Source organism: Chiroxiphia lanceolata, chromosome 6 (genome assembly GCF_009829145.1).
Source record: "Chiroxiphia lanceolata isolate bChiLan1 chromosome 6, bChiLan1.pri, whole genome shotgun sequence".
Classification (NCBI taxonomy): Eukaryota; Metazoa; Chordata; class Aves; order Passeriformes; family Pipridae; genus Chiroxiphia; species Chiroxiphia lanceolata.
Window position 1 is genome coordinate 36,792,319 of NC_045642.1, and position 22,317 is coordinate 36,814,635.

The 22,317-nt window shown below is 36.0% G+C and overlaps 1 protein-coding gene across 5 annotated transcripts in view; it reads right to left on the minus strand.

The window, feature by feature from the left end:
- The window catches only part of PRKD1 (protein kinase D1), a 121,604-nt gene that overhangs the window by 7,041 nt on the left and 92,246 nt on the right, over positions 1 to 22,317 (minus strand). For all 5 annotated transcript variants that reach the window (XM_032691533.1, XM_032691536.1, XM_032691534.1 and 2 more), the window contains 11 exons: positions 20,889 to 20,966; positions 17,690 to 17,894; positions 15,150 to 15,273; positions 14,287 to 14,364; positions 13,453 to 13,732; positions 11,098 to 11,150; positions 9,956 to 10,028; positions 8,941 to 9,047; positions 8,354 to 8,515; positions 6,028 to 6,126; positions 4,987 to 5,254 (listed from right to left, as the gene is read on the minus strand). In XM_032691533.1, the coding sequence (XP_032547424.1) occupies positions 4,987 to 5,254; positions 6,028 to 6,126; positions 8,354 to 8,515; positions 8,941 to 9,047; positions 9,956 to 10,028; positions 11,098 to 11,150; positions 13,453 to 13,732; positions 14,287 to 14,364; positions 15,150 to 15,273; positions 17,690 to 17,894; positions 20,889 to 20,966 (1,527 nt within the window). The remainder of the gene's footprint in view (positions 1 to 4,986; positions 5,255 to 6,027; positions 6,127 to 8,353; positions 8,516 to 8,940; positions 9,048 to 9,955; positions 10,029 to 11,097; positions 11,151 to 13,452; positions 13,733 to 14,286; positions 14,365 to 15,149; positions 15,274 to 17,689; positions 17,895 to 20,888; positions 20,967 to 22,317) is intronic.

Below are 22,317 nucleotides of genomic sequence, written 5' to 3' on the forward strand. Positions count from 1 at the left end.
CTAAATTAACAATATATTAGCATATTAGTCCTAAATTAACAATATATTACATGAACTACTCTTACTGTCATCATTGTAAAAATTTAAGCTGGTGCCAGTAACACAGGAGGCCCAGGACCTCCTAGGCCCTGTAATTTTCTGAGAATATGTCTATTAACTAGAAGTATAATTTTTTAAGACACATAAATCCCCTCCCAATTGCTGGTCAACACAGCTTTGTTGATAAACACCCTAGTGTACATGCAGTTATTTTAGCATAAAATAATCTTCAACTCGCAGAGATTATTTTCAGGGACATGGATTCAGCTGTACCATCAAAAGAAATCCTTGGCAATTCTAAGCTGCACCTCTGTAAGAGAGGTTTTCTAATATTAATCCATCCTAGCAAATGTGTAAGTAGAGCCAAGACCTTAGTTTTAACAGCTAGCTAAACATTTACAGAGGCAAAGAGCATCTTTGAGCTATAAAATGTATTTGACCTCCTCATACTTAACGCTCGCTCATTCATGTGACTTTCTCATTAATGTGTGAAACAGTTTCTATTCACATTATGCTGTAACAAGTCTGAATAAATATTGGCTTGAAGGCAGCTGTGGTATTTATGACTCCAAAGCATTGTAACAGGCACACCATGATCAAATTTAATGCATGGAAGGAATTCCTTTGTTTCTTCTCAAATCATTTTAATAATATCAAGTAATGTGAAGAACCTAATCAATTATGTGCACATCACACAGCTCATCAGGCTAGTAGTAATAGCTGTGTTGGTAGTTGATGAAAAAAAATTATGAGTACAATGATCTATGGAAATCACACAGCAGAAAAAAATACACCATGAATAATCCAAAGCTTGACATAGCACATTTGAGGACCATACAGTTCAGAACAGCCACCACAGTGAAGACACGCTAGGTAAAATATACTAAGAGGTAGAGAGACAAAATCCACCAGGGAGTTTGGTCTCTATACTTAGCAGTATTTATTTTTTGTAACCTGCAGCTAAGTCAAAATAAATCTTTCAAGATCACGCAGATTTGGTGGACTGGAAGGTCAAAGCTGGAAACAAAGAGTAAAGTTGTTGAAAACAGGTTTCATGCTTGAGAGATGTGAAATTTAAAGCTATAAAATAGGTAAGAATTCTGCAAGTAGATTTCTCTGTATCAACATCTAGCAAAATTTCACAATGAAAACTGAATTAAGGCCAAACTGTTATACAGCAATTCAGTGAATTTGGAAATGTGACCTGACTTGACAACCATTGAAGACACAGAAAAAATAGCTGATTGGGCAATGGAATGCTGAATGGCTGTGACAAAACTTGGTTTTCTAAAACACACCCAAAGTCTACCACAAAAAACTACTTATTTCCTGTAATGTCTTACAATTCTATTTAGACATACAAACACAGCCTCAGTTTTCAGGGTGTATTCTTTCAAAAGAGTGAAGTTATAGGAAAAACAAGGGAAAATGCATCCACTTAGGTAAAAATCAGAATTCCCTGTGGAGAAATCTAAGTACTACAAAAATTGGAAAGTTTTAGTTTTCATAAGTTATATTTTAATGGAGAAAAGGACAGACAAAGCATTACATAAAAAAAGAAAAAAGCCAGAATTTCTCAGCAGGAAGAGTTGATGAGATTAATCCAGAAGTTATGACATCAGACAGGCACATTATGGAGAGAAAGACTCATAGTCAATGACTAAATCACATTAGTGAGTGGTAGAGAAGACAGAACTGTTGATGGCAACTTAAAAACATTAGGCACTCAAAAATATTAGCCTCAAATAGATTCTGTCTTCTTTCTTGGTTTGTGACTGTAGGTTTTTATTTTAAGAATTGCTAGAAAATGCTAAAGGACAAGTAATTATCAAGAAAACTAACACAGACCACAATATTGTATTCATGCATGACACACTTTTCCAAAATGTAACTTATTTCCATATGCTTTTTCTCTGAACCTGTTAGACTTTAAGTGTATTTTTTTCATAACTATGCAGTTTAAACTGTTATGGGTCATGTGTTTTTACAAATTTATCCCCTCATCAGTGCAGTTTAAAATTTTAAAAGCCAATTTTACCTTAAGACCAATAATTGAATAAGGAATACATAAAGGGAATATTTAGGCTACTTTATCACTGTTGTTGCTTTTCTAGACACACTGTTTAGGTATGACCTTCCTCATTTTATTTTTTTTTAAAGTCTTGCTACCTTTTGCCTTCCAGTTCCCAAATTAACATGCTGCTGCTTGGCAGTTATCAGGAGAAGCATCTATTGTGCACCAAAACCAAAGTGGTGATAAACACAGCATCATTCACTCTAATTTGTGCAGTATCCATTAAATGCAAAGAAATATGTGATTTTTCCTTTCTGATTACAATCAAAATAGAAGATAGCAATAACTAAGTTTACTTATTCCCAAACTTTTTACAGAAATTTCAATCATACTGCCTTGAAAGAAATAGACCGATCATTGTTCATTTACAAAGACCTTGCCAAATTCTGCAGCAGCATCATATTCCACATTGAGATATAACTCCCTTACAAGCTTGAGTGGAAGAACTAGTAGGTTATTATTACCATTCTCTTGGGATAATAATATCATATAATTATGATACAGATTTCAAGGAAATAAACAAGAAATACACCTGCCTTTAAAAGAAATCTATTCTTGATCTTTTCATAATGAAAAAAAATTAAAAGTAATCATAGTCATTAATGTTGAAATTTCTGTTGAAAAATATTTAATGATTAAGAATATTGGCAAAAAGAATAACAGGGAAAATATGGCAGGGAAAATCCAGTTCATTAGCTTAACCTTTTAGGGAAGCTGGAAGAGGCTACGACAAGCTAAAGGAAGAATTTCAAGTGCACAAATGTAACCTGCTGGGACTGAAACCGATTCTCTGTCTGAATTTTGTAGATTTACAGAAGAGAAATTTATGAACCCCAGCATCTTTAGCTTGAAATGAGTTTCACATTACCATAGTTTACATTTAAACAGACATACCTTTTCAAATTGTTTCTATTTGCAGTGTTAAATAAGCAACTTCATAAAACCTTTAAAATCAACTCTGTTTCTCCCTTAAATATTACAATTATTTGCAATATTAATTAACATGGCACTGTTCAGAATTGTAAACCAGAGTAACCTGTTAGGACACTGGGTACAGGTTTGCATTTTAACCGTGCTACATTGTCAGATGTAACAGAATCTGGACGGAGCCAGCAGGTGCACAGGGCCCAGCTCCTGCTCTTTCGCAAGCTGTGCAGGAGAGTGGGCCAGAGAAGCTGACATAAGAAAAATATTCCCTTATTTTCCCTAAGTAATCCGGAATTTGAGTTCAAATTTGAGCTCTAAAAATCAGCATTATCAAGGAATAATTGGACAGAAATTTTGTCTCTATCTCTCTGTGTTAAACATAACGGAATCTCTTCAGACTTTTTTCAGGTTTTCATTTAGCACAACAGAGTGTTTCATCAGCTAGCAATTCAAATATGTAAAAAAATCACAATGTATAAGCAGACTTTAACTTAGTAATTCGTTGAAGTGGTTTTTTCCTCCCTTCTGCATGCTTGCAGCCTGGTATCCATTGACTCTTAAGGAAGGCTGCAATTCTACAAATGGAGAGATAACAACCAAGTAGGTGAGTTTTCTGTAGGTGCCCTACTGAATCTTCACCTCTGAGTGTAAAAATTGATCTTCTGTCTACCACAGTAGAAACTTGTGGGAGACGATTTCTTGCAGCTTCCCCTGTGTTGATTGCTGTTTGCTTATCTCTAGCGACAGATAAAGCATTGCTGCCAACAGATTCTGTCAGCTTACATATCAAAGTGTGTGGAGGTTCAGGAGAACTTCAGTGTGTAATTGTGCAGATTTATAGCTTTTTTTTTTATCCCAACAGATTTCAAACTTCATCTGCCACCAAGATAAAATAGCAAACAATGCTCTCAGAGCATTTTTCAGCTGAGAATCTCACATGGCTATTATATATTATAGTAAGCATTAGGTACAATGCTTTAAACTACACTTAACACGTATGTTAAACATATCACCTGAAAAACAGAAAAACTGTACTGTAAATACCAGAAATTGTAAATGGTAGTATTGTAATACAAGTTGACACATATTAAAATTCAAAAAAACATATAAGAATTTGATGTTTATAATGTTTCCTTCACTTTAGGACTTACAAAGCAATCCTGCAAAAATTATGGACATAAAGATAATGATTAAAAAAAAAATTCTAAAGAAAATCAAGCTGCCTGAAAATGTTATGTATATGAAAATACCGGTGAAACCAGAATTGACAATTTTGTTAAATGACCTATTTAGTTTAGAATTTAGTGTTTAGAATTTACCTACGTTTAAGATGTTGCTAGTGAACTAGTCACACTGTTCTTTAGTTCTTTGATGCCATTGACCAGAACTCGAGTTTCAAAAGTCTCATTCATTATCTCCAAGCCTTTTCTCCCTGCAGAAAGTCTCTTCTATGACATTTTTTCATACTGTTCCTGAAACCTCATCTATTTGGAATTGTTCAGTTTTATCTTCCCCACACAAAGACTACCAAGATACCGCATCCTATTGAACCGAAACTAAATTACTGGAAAAAGCAGCAGAAGAAAAAGACTGCAGAGGCAATAGAGCTGAATAATGAGGTACATATGTAAATACATGCAATGCCAATTCCAGTAGCTGAGGTTCCCTAAAGATTCTATAGCAATCTGATCTGTAGATGCTTATGGTGCCTCCTTCAAAACCTCCTGGAAAGGTCCCATGCTAGAGGATTATGCCATATGCAGTCTACACATGCTCTGTAGGAAATGTCTAAAGCAGCTGATACCACAAAACAGAGACATTACATTATGGTAACTTGAAATTTCAATTTTTTTTTTCACTGTTATGTACAGGAAAAAAATATAAATGCAAAATACAACTACCTCATTTTTAGCTTTTATATAAAAACAGCCACAAACAGGTATTACCTTCATGAGAAATTTCTTTCCAAGGATTAGGTGGATACATGAAAGCAGCATTCTGGATTTGGTCATGTATGTCTTCATCTTCATTGAATGGAAAGGTACCACTGAGGCTTACATAAATGATGACACCCACTGACCACATATCCAGAGATCTGTTATAGCCTTTGTTTCTCAGTACCTCTGGAGCAAGGTAGGCTGGTGTTCCTACAACTGAACGCCTAAATGATTTCTCTCCAATGATTCGGGCAAAGCCAAAATCACAAAGTTTTACCTGTTTAATGAAAAATGCTAAAGTAAGACATAAATTATTTTTATTATTAAATACACAGTTGAGGAACTTTTATCATGGTTTAGTTGCAAAATGCATCTCTACTGTTCCTTCAAGGATACTTTTTCTAAACTCCTCTTTGAGAGGAGTATCTTATTCCACTGAGACATTTAGCTGCTTGAAAATTCTCACTTAATTCAGTATAGATCCTTCCCTTCCAATTATTGGTATTGATATTATCTAAAAATTATCAATAATACTCATTTTGAATATGGGCAGTTGAAGATTACAGATGAACTCTGCAGCTCAAAGGTAAGAGAAGCTGATAAAAATACCTTTTAATGAGAAATATGACCAGTCAGAAGGTATATTTAAATATCCTGCAATCTACATGGCATTTAAATTCATAAAATAAAAGAAGAAGCTCTTGTTCTTCATGAACTCCACCACAACTGTCAGAAAAACAACTTTCTTTCTGGAGCAAATCAACAAGCTAAGTAATTTGTTCTGTAACGGTGAGCAAATTAGCAACAATCATACAAATAGCTATGTCACACTTGAAAATCTAGTTGAGTATTTTAGGCAAATGACAAAAGACAACGATTTTCAAACATGACTTCTTTGTAAAGGGTTTTGAATAAGTGATTGTTTTTTCTTATCTAAAAATTCTGTGTAGACAGGTCACTAATCACTTTCTTGTTTATACGTAAAATAAACATTGCTAACACTTATTAATTTGAATAATTTATCTTAAGAAAAGGGCATTTTCTACTTGCCTGTGGGAAAGGATCAGCTGATGCCAATAACACATTTTCTGGTTTGAGGTCACAATGAACAATATTTTTGAAATGAAGATGTCTTAAAGCAACAAGGATCTATGAATAAACAAATCAAGTTATGTTTGTTTGTTTTATATTGTTTTACAATATCTGAGACCAGAGAAGCAAGGACTTGTGTGAAGAAAAACAATTCAACAAGAATGTACCTTTTACAGAAATGTCAACAATGAAAAGAAAAAAAACCACCAAAAGCAAAAATGTCAGCTATTATTTGCTGTGCCTCAAGTTTTCTTGATATTTCACTGCATGGAACATGATTTTTCCCTCTCCAAAGAGTTCACATTATAAACATTTTTTAAAAACTGGTTCTAAGTATTTGTTTACTTTTTTTGTCCATGAAATCTCTGAATGTAGAAACATTGTAGAATGACCTACCAAATCTAAATTCAACTAAAAAAAAAAAAAATCACAGAAATATTATATGATCTAATTTAAGTGTTTTCTTGAAGAGAGAAAAAAATAAAGAGTGTTGTATGTATTTCTATTCTGTTATAAACACAAGATTCTTTGGAAAAGATTGTGAATTATCAGGACAATATCTACATTCGATACCGTACTGATGGAAGCCTACTGAACCTAAGGCGACTGAAGGCCCACACCAAGACCTTAAACCATCTTGTCCAGGAGCTGCTTTATGCTGATGATGCTGCCCTGGTCGCCCACACAGAAGCAGCTCTGCAGCATTTAACATCCTGCTTTGCAGATGCTGCTGAGCTCTTTGGGCTGGAAGTCAGCTTAGAGAAGACAGAAGTTCTCTATCAACCTGCACCTCAGGAAGTCCCCCATCATCCCCATATCACCATTGGCCAATCAGAGCTCAAATCAATCCAGCACTTTAATTATCTAGGTAGCCTCGTCTCCTCGGACGGTAAGATTGACGGAGAGACAGACAACAGATTAGCAAAGGCATATAGTGCTTTTGGAAAACTCCATAAAAGAGTTTGGCGAAATAAACACTTGAAGAAAAGTACAAAGATCAGTGTTTACAAAGCCATTGTGTTGTCTACTCTTTTATATGGTTCTGAATCATGGGTCATTTACCACCACCACCTGCAACTCCTCGAACGCTTCCATCAACGCTTCCATCAAAGCTGCCTTCATACAATTGTAAACATCCCCTGCTCAGATTATGTGACCAATACGTCTGTTCTAGAACAAGCAGCAGTCACAAGTATTGAGGCCATGTTGCTGAGAACACAGCTGCGATGGGCAGGGCACGTCTCAAGGATGAAGGACCACTGCCTCCCTAAGATCTTGCTCTATGGTGAACTTGCCACTGGTTGCTGCAAGAGAGGAGCCCCAAAGAAAAAATATAAGGACTCCCTGAAACAACATCTCAGCCTTGGCCATATTGATCAACATAACTGGTCTACTCTGGCCTCAAATCGGGAGGCCTGGAGACACACCATCTGTAACACTGCTGATGCCTTTGAGAACACACGCAGGATCACTCTTGAGGAGAAAAGACAATGCAGAAAGAATCGTGTCTTGCAGAATATACCACCTGAATGAACCTGTGAATAGATTCTAGAGCTTGTGGTAGTTTTGTCCATGGAAGCCTAGAGACTAGGGAACCTGTTAAGTTCTACACCAAATAATAAACTTATAATAATAAACACCATGACACTGATGTTTCTGTTCCTTTCTTTTTTCTGACTGTTGAAGCACAGGCTGCTCTGACTCTGAGGTGGCTCACTACTCAATTGCGTATCTAAATTTAAACCAGTATTATGGACAGATAAGGAAGAAATATGATAATATGACAATAGGAACCCCTCCAAAAAACCCAGATCAAATTGTTAACAGAAGCCATAAAGGAAGCCAGACTCATTTAATCACAGGTAGCACTGAGATCCAATCTCAGCATAGAAAATAGGTGTGCATAGTACAAACTGCAATGGTTCGGTATGGGGCAGTTCAAGAAGCTCCAATTTCTTTTTGCAGGTCTTAAACAGTTTGCTTTTAAGCACTTTCCATCCCTTTCTTGTGTTTCATTCTTCAAGCATATGAGAAACTGTAGCTTAATGTCCCTTCCATCCAGCAGCCAACAGCTGTACATGTATCTAGTTCTACATCCTCTTAATGGTTTACTACCTACCAGATAATGTACAGAAACGTACAGAAAGTTGTTTTGCCATCCCTGATATTACAACTCAGGCTTTCATAAATCAGACAGGTAAAATACATCAAAAGCAAAAGATAACAAACAGTGATCATAATTGAACTCAAATTTCCGTCTTACCCGAGTAATTAAATTTCTTACCTGAGTAATTAAAAACTTTGTTATTCTCTCTGGCAATCTGCCCTTTTCACTTGACAAGATCATCTCCAGCATATCTCCATGGAGTTTTTCCATAACAACAAAGACTCTTTCCGGTGTCTCAAACATACACTCCAGATTTACAACTCCAGGATGATGAAGATTCTATTAAAGATAAATAAAGCACTAGATTTCCCAATATGATTGGTAGTTTTTATCATTACATAGCCAGACTTCAGATCCCCACCTAAACCAGATAGTGTTTCAGTACCTGATAATTTAAACTGTATGCCTAAACTGTGGGCAACAGGCACGAAATTTCTCAGGACAATACAGGAGAATGTATGAACTTCAAATTAGTTTAACAAACATACATTTTCCTTATTGTGCCTGGTGCTTAAAACTGCAAAAATTGTAAACTCCTAATGTGACATTGACAATACATTTGTTCTTGGTTGTTTATGCAGATTAAGCAGCAAAAATACTAGTATTTTTTCAAAAACACTAGTGATTGTCAGTTAAAATAAATATATTATCTGCTATTTGTGGAAATAAATAATGGAGTTAATACAATAAAAAAGAAAAATTACCTGCAAAATGGCAACTTCATTTCGAAGTTGACTTTCCTGTTTAGTTGGAAATCTTAGTTTATCAATTATTTTAATGGCAACATCTCTTCCAGTTTTGCGATGTTTTCCTGCATTAATAAAACAAAAGGTCTCCATCAATTAACATGACTAATTATGAAAAGTTCTCTTTTCAGGGATTGTACAAATGGTCACAACCAAGTAATTCTTAGTCTGCAGCGAATTCATTAAAAGTTTTCTGTCATTTCTCTTCACCCTTTGACAACAGAACTTTTTTACTGTCACCTGAGAAAGCCGTTTAAACTTGGAAGAAACATACATATGGAAAGTCATCTCTCCACTTCAACAATATAGATGTAAAGTTAATTTTCTCATATCTACATCAGCAGAAACTGCACTGTCTGCAACTGGCCAGTTGTTGGCTTAATCCTTCACTGGTAGCTCCAGACTCACAAGTAATGAACTAAGTGATAGCTTTTAGGCATGTAAGTGCATGTCCCATGTTTAGCAGAGAGTCAGAGATTCTTCAGTGAGAAATTTGTTAGTTCTCACTTAATACTGTCTCAAACAACAGCTGTACCTAAATACACCCCCAAAAACTGCTTAAAAAAGGAGGAAAAAGATGGAAAAAATTACTAAGAAAAGAAAAAGAGAAACAATTCTAACAAGCTACTGAAAAACAATAAAAAATACCTCACTAGAACATGTCAAGAAAAACAGAAAGAAGAATAATTTTTTTAATCCATTACAGCTCTCAAAAAGAACAGCTTTCTGCACTTCACTATTTTCTTTATTAGAACTTACAGAGAATATGACGCTATTGATATACACTGGGTAGAAAACTGCAAACTACAAAAGACTTCACCAACATAAAGCATAATCATTATTTAATATGTAATGCTTTTATAAAACAACAGACAGCTAATTTCTAGAACAAAACATTTCAGAGTCCAAATACTTTCACCAAGCTAGAAAACTTCTATCTTAAGCACAACTGTGCAACAGAGCAAAGCCTTACCTCCATAAACAATTCCAAACTGTCCTGATCCCAATACTTCATCTGGGAAGATTTGGTATACGGTGCTAATATCCTGTTTATATAAACAAAACAAATATTAAGCCTTGAGGATATGGAAACATAGTCTGTATTTCATTTGCTTTTTCCAGTGGGAAGTAGCATACATTTACTACAGTACATTTCAAAATATATTATCTGCCAAAAAAATTCAGGCAGGTTTTCTTACAAGCCACATTAACTGTAATTGCTGCAAAAGCTGAAAAATCTTCAACAGGTTCACTGAGAGGGGTAGAATGTTCCATTTGTGCCAGACAGGGAGTCTCATGTCTCACTGTTTCTTAGTGCCTTAACACAGGCTAAAGCATAAGCTGTTAGCAGATTCATCTGGGACACTCAAACATCAAATCTTGCAGTTCAGTGTTATTTTCCTGATATTTAACCAGCAGCATATACAATAAACAGTAAAAGAATGCCTAGGAGTTGAAGATAAAGGCTGTCTTACTTCTTCTTAGGAAACAAATGGACACATCCCTCACAGGCAATTTTGTGACACCTACCAGAGCTGTCCCAAAGCTTTAGTTGGCTGCAGGGAGTATCTATTTTTTAGCTCTGCCCACGAGACAAAACATAAGTAGTGTGACTGTTTACCTTGACCGCATGTCCTGTATCTAACTGAGACTGCAGAGTTCTTTGTGTAACAACACATTTTGTAACAACACATGCAACTCTTCCTTTGGATAGAGTTTCATCTTCATACAACAGAGAATATCTGATCTCTCAAAGATGACAGAAAATGGTATACTTATCAGGGCTTGCGGTCAGCTTTATGAAGTTCAGTTGACAAATTACATGAAAATAATTTCTATACCTCACTTTTCCACTTGCTAATTAACATCCTGTAAAGATCCAGAGTTAAAGTCTGTGTTCAGTGAAATTACCCATATATAATTCTTGCATCTCAAGAAAAGGTGTCATGAAGATGATTTTTGTCAAAAGTTAGCAAAGCTAATTGTTAAATTTCTACAAAATAACTGAGAATTGGCTGATAGGAACTCCTCTAACATTCCTCTTTGCAAAACAGATCAATGACTTTGCCAGCTTAATCATAGCATGTCTAGCACTAGCATCCAGAGAACACTCACCACATTTTCTTGAACTTGGCAGTTTGACACAGAAATACTGATGGATATATCCCCTGGGGAAGAAAGCAAAATATACTTTAGATTGCTGTGCTTTTAGTTCGAACATGTAGTAATAGAAAATGACATTCACATTACATCAATATCTACTGACAGCTCTAGAAATTGTACCAATTAGGTCAGCTTGTTCATCTACCAGCTAATATAAAATTACACCAGCCCACAAACACGTGACTTGAACAACAGTTTTGTGGTGTATGGAAAAAACAGAATTATACATTTCATTATTAATTTTTTAATACTGGATTCTCATCATTCCCATTTATAAGCTCCTTATTGCTTTTTTCCATTTTATTTTGAGGCTTTGTACCTCAGTCAAGTAAGAACTGCAACTAGAGTAAACTGGTTTTATTTAGGTGATTTAATTATAATTTTTATTTACAGAGTCATCTACAATGTATTTGATGCTATTCTGATGAAGGCAAATACACATTCAAATTAGACTGCATACTGTTACAAATAATACACATTTCTACTGCCTTAACAGGCATTATCAAAACATATAATGGAAACAAAGTCTTGCACTTGTGCTTTAATAAACAGCAGATCAAACCTCTACCAATACAGAGCTTAGGATGTTGTCATAAGCATTTTGAACTGCAAACCTTCTGAGGGGTTCAGTAAAAGTTGAGAATATACCTACTGCTAACTGTACACAAAGCCACACTTTGGAGAGGAAAGAATGCTTCTTTGGAGCATTGCCACTTCTGTCTCCTATTTGTACCTAGACTTCTGTTCATGTGGACTTTCATTTTCTTAGTAAAAATGTCAGCCTTATCAAAACCAGTGTCCCCTACTATAAATCCTTTTTTACACACTGAAGGCACTTGCTACTACCCATCAGCACTAATCCCGTTGCAGTAAGTAACATGAGAAACTTCTGCTTCATGTGGCTTATTCCCTTTCCTTAGGAAGATTGCTTTTGGAATGGAATGTTTCAGTTACCTAGAGGCTTTTTATCATTGACAATTTGTTTTCAAATGTATGTACTGCTGTGTTTACATGAAAAACAGCATGGACAAAGACATAGCCAAGTCTTACTTTGAGCAAAAGACAGAACGTTGTTATCATTCTCACTCTCCACAGGAAATTGTTCTAAAGGTCTCAGACAATCTTAATTTTTGCACATACAACCCAAAAATAACTACTAACTTGCAAAAACATTTTTCAAACTTCCCAAGAGGAAGAGAAGACAGCTGTCATGCCCAGCCCAGCATTTCAGGTGATTTGTTTAGCTATGCTGTGCTCAAACCAGGACACTAGGCAACTAAGTCTGATGGAAATGACATACAGAATTTGACACTATTTCATGCAAGATCCCAGTAGAGAAAGCAAAGGACATTTGCTGATATTGTCTGATATGTGAGCTGTTGTGCCTGGAGATGCCAAGCCACAGGCTGTCGTATTACTTGGTTTCTGAAGGGCTTGTGGTCTCATTAGCATTTTATGCTGCACTAATAGCATCCAGATGTCAAGTGCTAAAGCGGGTGTATGTTGCAACAAAAGGTCTAGACCAAATTGTGCAGACATATTCAAATTCACTTTACACTGACTAGGCTGAGTAGAAGTAACAGAGCAGCCACAGCAGCGCATGCCTAGTAGTGAGGAATTGTTTGCTCTGTGCTACTTTATTATCAGTACTCAAGCTAGATTTAAACAAGTTTCATGTTTGGTTTACATAAACTGTCAACTTTGCTACAGAATTACACAAAGGTATGTAAATTGGAGGCAATGGTATACTCAGTCCTTTTGTTCCTGGATATCACACATGCCTTGTGCTTAGAATAGCTTTCTTCACACTAGAGCTCTTTAGTTCTCAGCATGGGACAATATTTCAGGCAGTTGTACAGCCAAATGTGATGAAAGGGACCATGTCATCTATGCTGCAGTGACCTAAAGGGTGAAGAGCTGCTTCTGCAGATAGTTAGAAATAAAAATTACAGTCGGGGAGAAAATCTATCAATTCCAAACTGGAGCTCAGAAAACTTAATCCCTCTGCACAAGGAGGCTGTTTCTCATATTAGCAATACAAATTTGGATGAGATGACTTACTAAATCATAACTATTTGCTCACTAACAAATCTGCACCTTGTATTAATACAGATGTCCTACTATAAACCAAAAACACATTTATGAGAAACTATGGTGTTTAAAAAAATATGTAGACAAGTAATAAGCCATGACAGGATAGCCTTTACCAACTGTGCAATACCTCCTTTCAATGTGTGCAGAAGACTGAGCAATGTCATTTGTGATGTAACTTTACTTATCTGAAATGGAGGAAATGAATAAACTTACTGTGCAGGCTGGGTCCTGACCCAGTTGATGCCCCTTTAGGGATGACAGGCATCAGGGCATGCTGTATTGCCATCTCCCACATTCGTGCCACGTCAATGCCAATACCACTGCTGATAACACTGTTATTCAGCGGAACACTTGAGAGGTTTTCTATGTTTTCTCCAACATAATAGACTATATTTGCTGTGCTTATTTCAAAACAATGAGGATTGGCCCCTTGAGGCAGCAAAGTGAAAGTTTTTGCAGGTTCCAGAGACAAAATTTCAGACAACGGGATTTCCTAAAATGAAGAAAATATTTTACTTCCTGTGTATAGGTTATCAACATATAAAACTAAAGCATGAACTTTGTTTAAGTAATCAATGATATTAGCCATTACTTTTTACACATGCTTCTTCCAGAAACAAAAAGGCTCTTGTAACCTGAAACTGTGACACAGAGGACTGCCGATGGTAAAATACTAAAGGTTTCTTTCCAAGACTAAGTAGAACTTCAATTATTTAATTGAATGTATCAAAGAAAGTAGTGAGGTTCCTTCAGAAAAAAAGCAAGATCATGCAGGTATCAACAGAACTCCATTAGAAAATAAAACCCTGTTGACTTCCTGTATAAAAACTTTCCATTTCCACATGTATTTTACAGGTCCTTGCTAGCTGACATCTTTCTGATCAGAGACTTGCTTGTGAAAAGCAAAACACATATATGCAGATTCAATAATAAAAAAACCCCCATAAATAGAAGTTATACTACTAGTTTACTTTTAGTAAGTATCAATTTAGCAATTCAGTCCTTATATTCCTCTGGTATACAAAGAGATTAAAAAATATTCCTTACTTTATAATATTTACTTCCAGTATCATTTTGAAAAAGTGTAATGCATTTGCTGTCCAGCCTCCAGTAGTGTCGCTTCCTCTGCAATGAAAAACAAGTGAAAAATAGTTCTAGCACTTTCCAAGTAAATTAATAAAATGTTCATTTCTCAAAAACACCACTGCCAAACTGTTTCACTTCAGTTTGAAGAGGTGTATTGTGAACAATAAAGATTCATTTGCTATTACAAGATTTTAATGAAGACGTTATAACTGAATTTAAGATTTATAGGGCCATGCTCTTTTCTTTCAGTATTAGCTCTGTTAGAACTGTGCAAGTTTTAAAAATCTAAAATGTCTGCATTACACTCAGCACAATTTGTTACCAGTATGCTCCTAAAACAATTAAAATTTCTTTTTGTATCACTTATAACAGCCCAGTTTGCTTTTCAAAGGTCACATACTAAAGGCTTTATTCCTGTTTTAGCAAGTTGGAAAGAAAATAACTTTTTTCTATGCTAAATCTACTTTACAAAAGTCTCAAGTCAACTAGCAGTAAGGTATCTGGGAGATTGCAGCTGAAAGGTAAAAGCTACTTTACAGAACTCCTAATGTGTTAACATTATGTTTTACTTCCTTCAGAATGTCTTTACATTTGGCTTCCTATAATGCAACAGACATATTCAAATGGTTTTTGTATGTTTTAACTGTCTCCTATTCTTATAAGCAGTGCCAGTCCTTAGTTATGACAACAGTTGGGACCTTAGGAATCATGAAAGTGCAAAAAATGCCTCACATGAGTGACTGCAAATTAACAAAGTATTGTTAGAATTTGATTCTGTGCTGTCATATAGTACGTACAGTAAGACAGGTCTTAACATTTCTTACCAGTGTGTCCTTGCTTGTATAGTGAACCATCCAACCCTCCTTCATTACTGTGCTACTTCTCCTTTTTGTGTGCTTCACAGACTGTACGATTCTCATTAATGGAATATTGTTGCTGGTTGAAGGGCTTAAGAATAAATCATTAAAGGCTTTTAAAAAGAAGAAAACTTTGGACAAAATGAAAAAAACTCTTTTAAAACAGAATATACACACACACACAATCCACATTTATTTTTATAATTGCTAGCAGACCGGGACTGCACACTATTTTTTTTTGCCATTCCAAGTATTATGAAAATGAAAGATTATGAAGAAAAAAGATTGCAATGCCACATCATGAGAATGTCAGAGACCTTATGAAGGCTTACACACACTCTTCCAAAAATATTCCTCAGGATGAGCTCAGAAAATGGGCAAATGACTAGAGCCTCAGCTAGGCTATGGGAGCCATAGCTCAAGCCTGTGCTATGTATGATTCAGATCAGTACTTGATCTTGAATCTCTCATAACCTAAGTAAACACTGTCCATCAGATTACTGTCCTGTGATCTTCCTTGGGTTCAAACACACAATGGAGTGATGGCAATTTACAGAGTAGAAAACATGGCAGCTGCCCAGCTGCACATGCCCTGGCCAGTCACAGCAGAGAATCTGCAAGAACCTTTCAGAGAAAGAGGTTTAAGCTAACACATTTTACCCATAAAGACTTAAAGTGAAACCCTACTGCCTTGCCCTGTGGGGTATGCACAGTGCAACTTTCCCCCACTCAGCTGACACACAGTAAGTTGGAGAAGCAGGGGAACGTGACACTATGCCTGACAGCACTGTCAGACAAAAACTGGTAGTAACAGCAACAAAGCCCATCTTCCTTGCTGTCAGAGTTAACAATTCCTAAAGCAGGTTCAGTGTAGTGGAATATGGACTCAATCTACTTCAGTCCTAAACATGAATGATTAGTTATTTCTGGCAAAACTTTAAACAGTGATGATGCGTTGTATGTGAATACACAGCACACAAAGAGCTCATGTATTCTGCCCTGCTAGCAAAGCTATCAGTGCAACAACTCCAACAAAAAAAGGTTGAAACTGCTCAGGAAAAGAATAACATGTTAAGTTTCCACAGTTGTGACTGTGGATGTCTGCAGATGGCCCTGCTTCACTGTAATGCATCCTGGAAATAAGAAATGTTTTATGAATTGGTAGTTTCCCATCAAAATGCAAAAAGTGTGCTGTCTTAAAGTGTCATTAAGTCTGTAATATACAGTTAGCATCTCTTTTTTGCCTAAAAATGATCAAACTATCTGCAGTTCCTATTTAACTATTCTTGTCTGTACTGACAAAAGGTTTACTTTTTATTTGTCTTTTATAGATCACATAAAAATATCCATGCATATGGAAGCTACCCTTAGAAATAACCGAGGGAAGGTATTACTGGAAATACAGGATTGTCCCTCAAATAGTAAAACATGTTCCTTAATTATGAATTTTTATTAGTATAACTGGGCATTTTTACTTTGAAAACCTGCAATGCTGTCCATTTAATACAACTTGGATGTTTAAAATGTTCTATGACATTGGTTTTGGGATATATGCACAGGCTTACATTCCAATACTACAAGATGTGTACAAATCATGTTTATGCAGATAAATATGACAGTAGTTCACCGCTGCAGGAAGTAAAACTGCATATTGTTGAAATAGATTGCTTTCTATTAGTGCAACAGGTGTATGATAGTAACAGAGAATTAAGGAGAACATGTTACTGAAAGAGACTCCCAGTAAGCAAACTAAAAGAGGAAATTTCAGGTCAAATGGATCTGTGAAAGAAAAATATTCTTTAATTCTTAAAGGTATAGATCCCTTGCATCAAGGAAATTACAGATGAAATTCCCTGACAATGAATAATCCCAACTTTTTCCCTACTATTCAGACAGTTCCAGTAACTGAATGCTTTCTTCTATTCAGACATTTCTGAGGAATGTTGCACAACTCAGTTCCTATTTTCCCTCCTGAGAAATCATTTCAAAGCACTAATCTATTTTGTAACTTGCTTCAAATTACTACTTCAAGTTTGTCAAACTTTCCTTTTTTCTAAAGGCATCTAAAAATCCAAACAAACAATTCATCTAGATTTGATATACCACAGCCACTCACATAAATTTTTTTTTGTTTATTTAAATGACCAGGCACTGTGCTATTAGTCAGGGGAAAGATGCTTTGGAAAATAAATAAGTAAAAAATAAATGAATAAATAATTTGCTATCATTCATGCACAAATAGTTTCACAACATTTTCATATGAGAACAGACCTGTAACAACTATTTGTCCATCAGTTTTCAAGTGCTACTTCCCTATGACAATAATTTCCAAGCTTCTCTTAAATTACTAATGCATGTAATCAGCGAAGCAATCTCACTGAAATTTCAGAACCACCACATATCACCAGTACTCTCCAAGCCCATGTAGATTCCCACTTGATCCCTAGACATAATACTTACAAATAAACACAAAAGAAGATGGAAGGTACACTCACTCCCCAGCTCACCTGATCATCCTGTTAGATTCATCGTGATCAAGATCAGCATCTTGCATTTCCCCGTTGTCACTGTGGCATCCTGTCATGGACATCTCTGAATCGTGAGCCATAGATTCTTCCATGTCATCTATAAACCCACTGTTTCTTTCACTGTCATTGTCATCACTCCCTTCTTCCATGACCACATCAGACTCAGCCCCAGGACTAAGAAGATCTGCAATGTAATTTCTCAAGTTATTATCTGAAAACATACAATACTCTGATCACAATGTCCTGGCGTATTTTAAGCTTCCGAAAAACTCAGGTTCTCTTTGGAACTCTATTGCCTGCATCTATCTCTACTCAGCACTCTGTGTACTGATGAAATGAGGCATTTAACCAGTCATTCAGAAAATCACTACAGAAAATTGAAAAAGCATCAAAGCAAAATTTTTTCAGAAATACAACTTTTTAATAAAAAATGCTAAAGTCAAAGCAGAATTTCTTATCCATGGACTTCTATCGAAGATTCTATATTCTATATTCATGAGCTTTATTTCTGAGATTTTCTATGCAGCTTAAATGTTGTATACTGGCTTGATGGTTATTGACAGGCTCCAGCTGCAAAATGATGCTAGAAGTATTTCAAAACTAAAAATTTTGTAATATGATGATATGACAGCGAACTACTGAAATAACTCCCAAGACAACTGCTTATGTGAACTGTATGTTCCTTCGCACCAGGGTTTTCTGTGAAGCCTACACAAAATGGCTCAGTAATCAATATTACTCAAATAACACTCCCTGCCTTTAGAAAAGAAATATTAAATAAGCATCAAAATCAAAGCATTGTTGCTTTGTATCTGGAATACAAAAAGGAACAGAAAAAAACCCTATTTACCAAAGGATTTATATTACAAAGAACCAAACAAACGTCCCCCCAAAAAACCCTCAAAATAAAAAAGCCATTTTGTTGAAACTCCACCTGTTCCTACACAGGCTGTGATCTAACATGCCAAAATCATCAGTCCAGTCAGAGAGTAAAGACAGCATTAGTTTTTCTGGGACGTTGTGGTGTTTCAGAAATTTGATGTAAGGTTAAAATCACATGGAACACATCAAATAGTCTCCCCTAGAAACTTTTGCCTAATTGAGTAGAGGAAGGTTCTTGACAGTCAATGTAGGCAATGTCCCATAAGTAAAAAGCGCATTGAATTAGTCGACAGCAAAATCTTTGGAATTGACGGGATTTCACTGAAACTGGAAGTGCACAGCTGGAAGGTTTGTTTCCATATACAGTAGTCTTAAGATATTTGGATATAAATTACTGATGTGTGATTAAAAGACACATTATATTTCATCACTAGCAGAACCAGTCATTCAGTGCAAGGTTCTCTCTTTGCTATTCCTACAACACTTTTAAAATCTCTATTTTTAATAAACATACAATGAGTTAAATAACTCTCTATATTTAGTATATAATGTGTTTACTAATGGTACCATACTTGGAATTTTATTGCTTCAGTTCTTCCTTCACTTACTATTTTGGGGAAGATTTATCACACAGCAGATGGACAGTGACAGATACTGTTTTTATTTTTTAAGTTTGAAAATAATGTGGACCAAATTACTGTGGAAATAGAAATGTGATACAGGATGAAACTGCGTTTGATAATCCCCAGAACCCTGTATCAGTCATTTAGGACACACAGTCCTGCAGATACATACTATGGATATAAAAGTCAAATTCTATAAATGAGAGCTTCAAGGAGTATACTCGGAGTAAGCCTAGAGTATATGTTCTCACCCCAAGTGACTGTGCACAAGCTTTCCTCAAACTATCACTTCTCATCAGGCCAGCATCAGGTTCATGTGTAGGAGATTAAGTCCAAACAAAAGGAGTGTGTTTGTGAAGCAAAGGTGGGAAGAGGGCAGAGAGGGTGTGTTGGAGGCATGAAATACAGCTGCCTCAGGTGGAAAGAGGGAACTTGGAGGAGTAATTCAGAAACAAATGAAAATTTTGTTCATTTAGTCCAGCTGTGCAGAAATAAAGTTTACCTTCCTGTCTTCTCATAGCACTTTAGATCAACCATTCCTCTCTAAAACCGCATTTCTGCAGGAGAAAATTATCATTTATAAGCAGACTTTGTTACTTGCTCTGACTGCAAATCTCAGGGAAAATCTACACTGTTATCAATGGAATTAACATATTTTTTTTAGCATATTTAGTTCTTGGATTTGAAAATCAAGCCACAAACTTCTATAAGCCTCATTACTTGCACTCCTGAAGAAATAGTTGTGTTGTGGGATGGTTAATGTTTAAATGAGGTATAATGGTGAAAGATTTAAAAAAATAAAAAATAATAGTGACTCCAAGAGTCCAGTGTGAGGTGCATCAGAGAGGACATGCAGTAGGAGTACATCAGCTTTCCAGAAAATCATGCACCTTATCACATTTCAAGTGGGATACTCAGTATCTGTAGCAATGTCACCATTAAACATAAAAGCTTTGTAGTGATACAGTTGCACTACTATGAAAAATATTAATTAACATTCCTAATTTTGGAAGTTCTTGGTATGTCTTCAATAAAGTAGATCACTTGCCTCATAAGGTAATACCTTATTAATCTCAGAAGCAGTTTAGGCTGACAACTTAACACAGTAATATGCATTAGAAACTGAACACTTCACCACACTTCTCCTTCCCTTATCACACAGAAAAGTGACATTTTCAAGGCAATCAACAACTCATCTACAACCACCCTTTTTTTTCTCCAGTACCGTCTGTCGAGCCTACCCATACACCCCTATACTTAACACCAAACCAACAGCACATGCATGGGAAAATCAGCAGATAGTCAAGCCTTTGTTTCTGGCAACAGATATGATTAGTTTTATGCCAACAGTGAGAGATGGAATTTTTTCCTGGAGGGCATCCCCAGTTCTTCTAGGTATGCTTTTCTTTCTCAGGAAGATTATCCTTAACCACTTTTTTCCCCCCTCCTTAGATTAAAAGGCAATTTTGTGCTTCTATCTGACAGGTAAATGCCAACTTCTCACATGTGTGGCTTTTGGCTTTCCTCTGGCATTCTGCATTGAACAGGCTATCTGCATTCAACCCAGTTTTTTGCTGCTGACATCACCTCTGTGGCAGGTCACAGTTTTATATTTCTCTTTTATTTAGCTGATGGTTTAAACAATGACAGGAACAACTGTTAAGACAACTTACCCCCATTAATGGCAACTTCCCCCAGGCAGTTATTTGGCACTTTGGGAGCACAGCGTTTGTGACAGTTGAACCTACAGTCTGTTAAGTAAACAATGGACACAGTAAGATTATTTTTCTGTGACACAATTATATTTTTTCCGGCTATCCAGTCTGGAGATGGCAAGCCCTATAATGTCATTAATACAAGTTACATCTCCAGAGAGAGTTCAGTAGCCTGGCTGCACACTGCCTGTCAGTGGAATGGACAGGATGAAGATTCTAGAAGCATGTTTCCCTCGGGGGAAAAAAAAGCATTTCCAAGGATAGCTGGGTGGAGGCACTACTGCAGCCAAAGAATGTGCTCAACACATCTAGGGGAGTGATGGGGAGACCCAAGTGCTTGGCTACAAAGCCAGAACTCCTTTTCCAGTGAAAGAAGCAGATTGGGCAGTAGTGTATCTGCTGCAGCTTATGAGACTGACTACATATCAAACACTGGTGACTGAAAATTGAAACAGGAGAACCCCAGCCAACAATTTTAAGTGAGAAAATATTTGTTCTTTACATCTCAAAGCAACTTCTAGACAGCTTGCAACTGAGGGTTCTTTCAATTCCTTCCCTGTTTTCCAGATATTTTTATTTCACTCTACTTCTTCCATATGTGTAAGTAGCACTTCATTAGATGTCGTGTTAACTGTTTTCTTTTGGCTTATGAACACATTTAACTTAAACTAAGAGCTGTAACTTACTAACACACCTGGAAAAGACTCAGGAAGGAAAAAAATGGGTTGTCTATATACTTGTAATTATTTAAGACTGATCCAAAAAACAACCAAGGTACAGTAGTGCCAAACTACAGGTAATTTTTTTTTTTTTTAAATCAAGTTAATATTTGCTTAGGTTACTAGGATTCAAAATTAACTGAAACAGGTGATGTCCTTAGAGAGATTTTGCTTTAGTTAAATTGAATCAGAATCACATCTTAAATTAAATGAATGCAGCTTTGAATTTCTGCAGGGTTCAAAGAAGCAACACTAAGTATACTGATTATTTTTATGATAATTATTATTTATTTTATTAAAACATAGGCGACTTTAAGGATCTAATAGCCAACATTATCTAACACCATAGCATGAACAATACTTTGTATTTACAGGCACTCTAGCTGGCTAAGGTGACCCAGCAATCTAGGCTACAATCCAAAGGGTCTGACTCAATTCAGCACCTACTAAGGTACAACAGCATGGAGACTTCAGAGCACATTAGTCACACTGAAAAAAATGTGAGTTTAAATTCTCATATAGCCAATCTTATTTTATTTCCATTACAACTTCCCTAAAACCCTGGACTGCTGGGACTCTAGCATATGCTTCAATTCACACATAAGACTTTTTAGATTGAAAACAATGAAGATAAAAACACAGTCCTTTGTGTTAACTACTAAACTGTT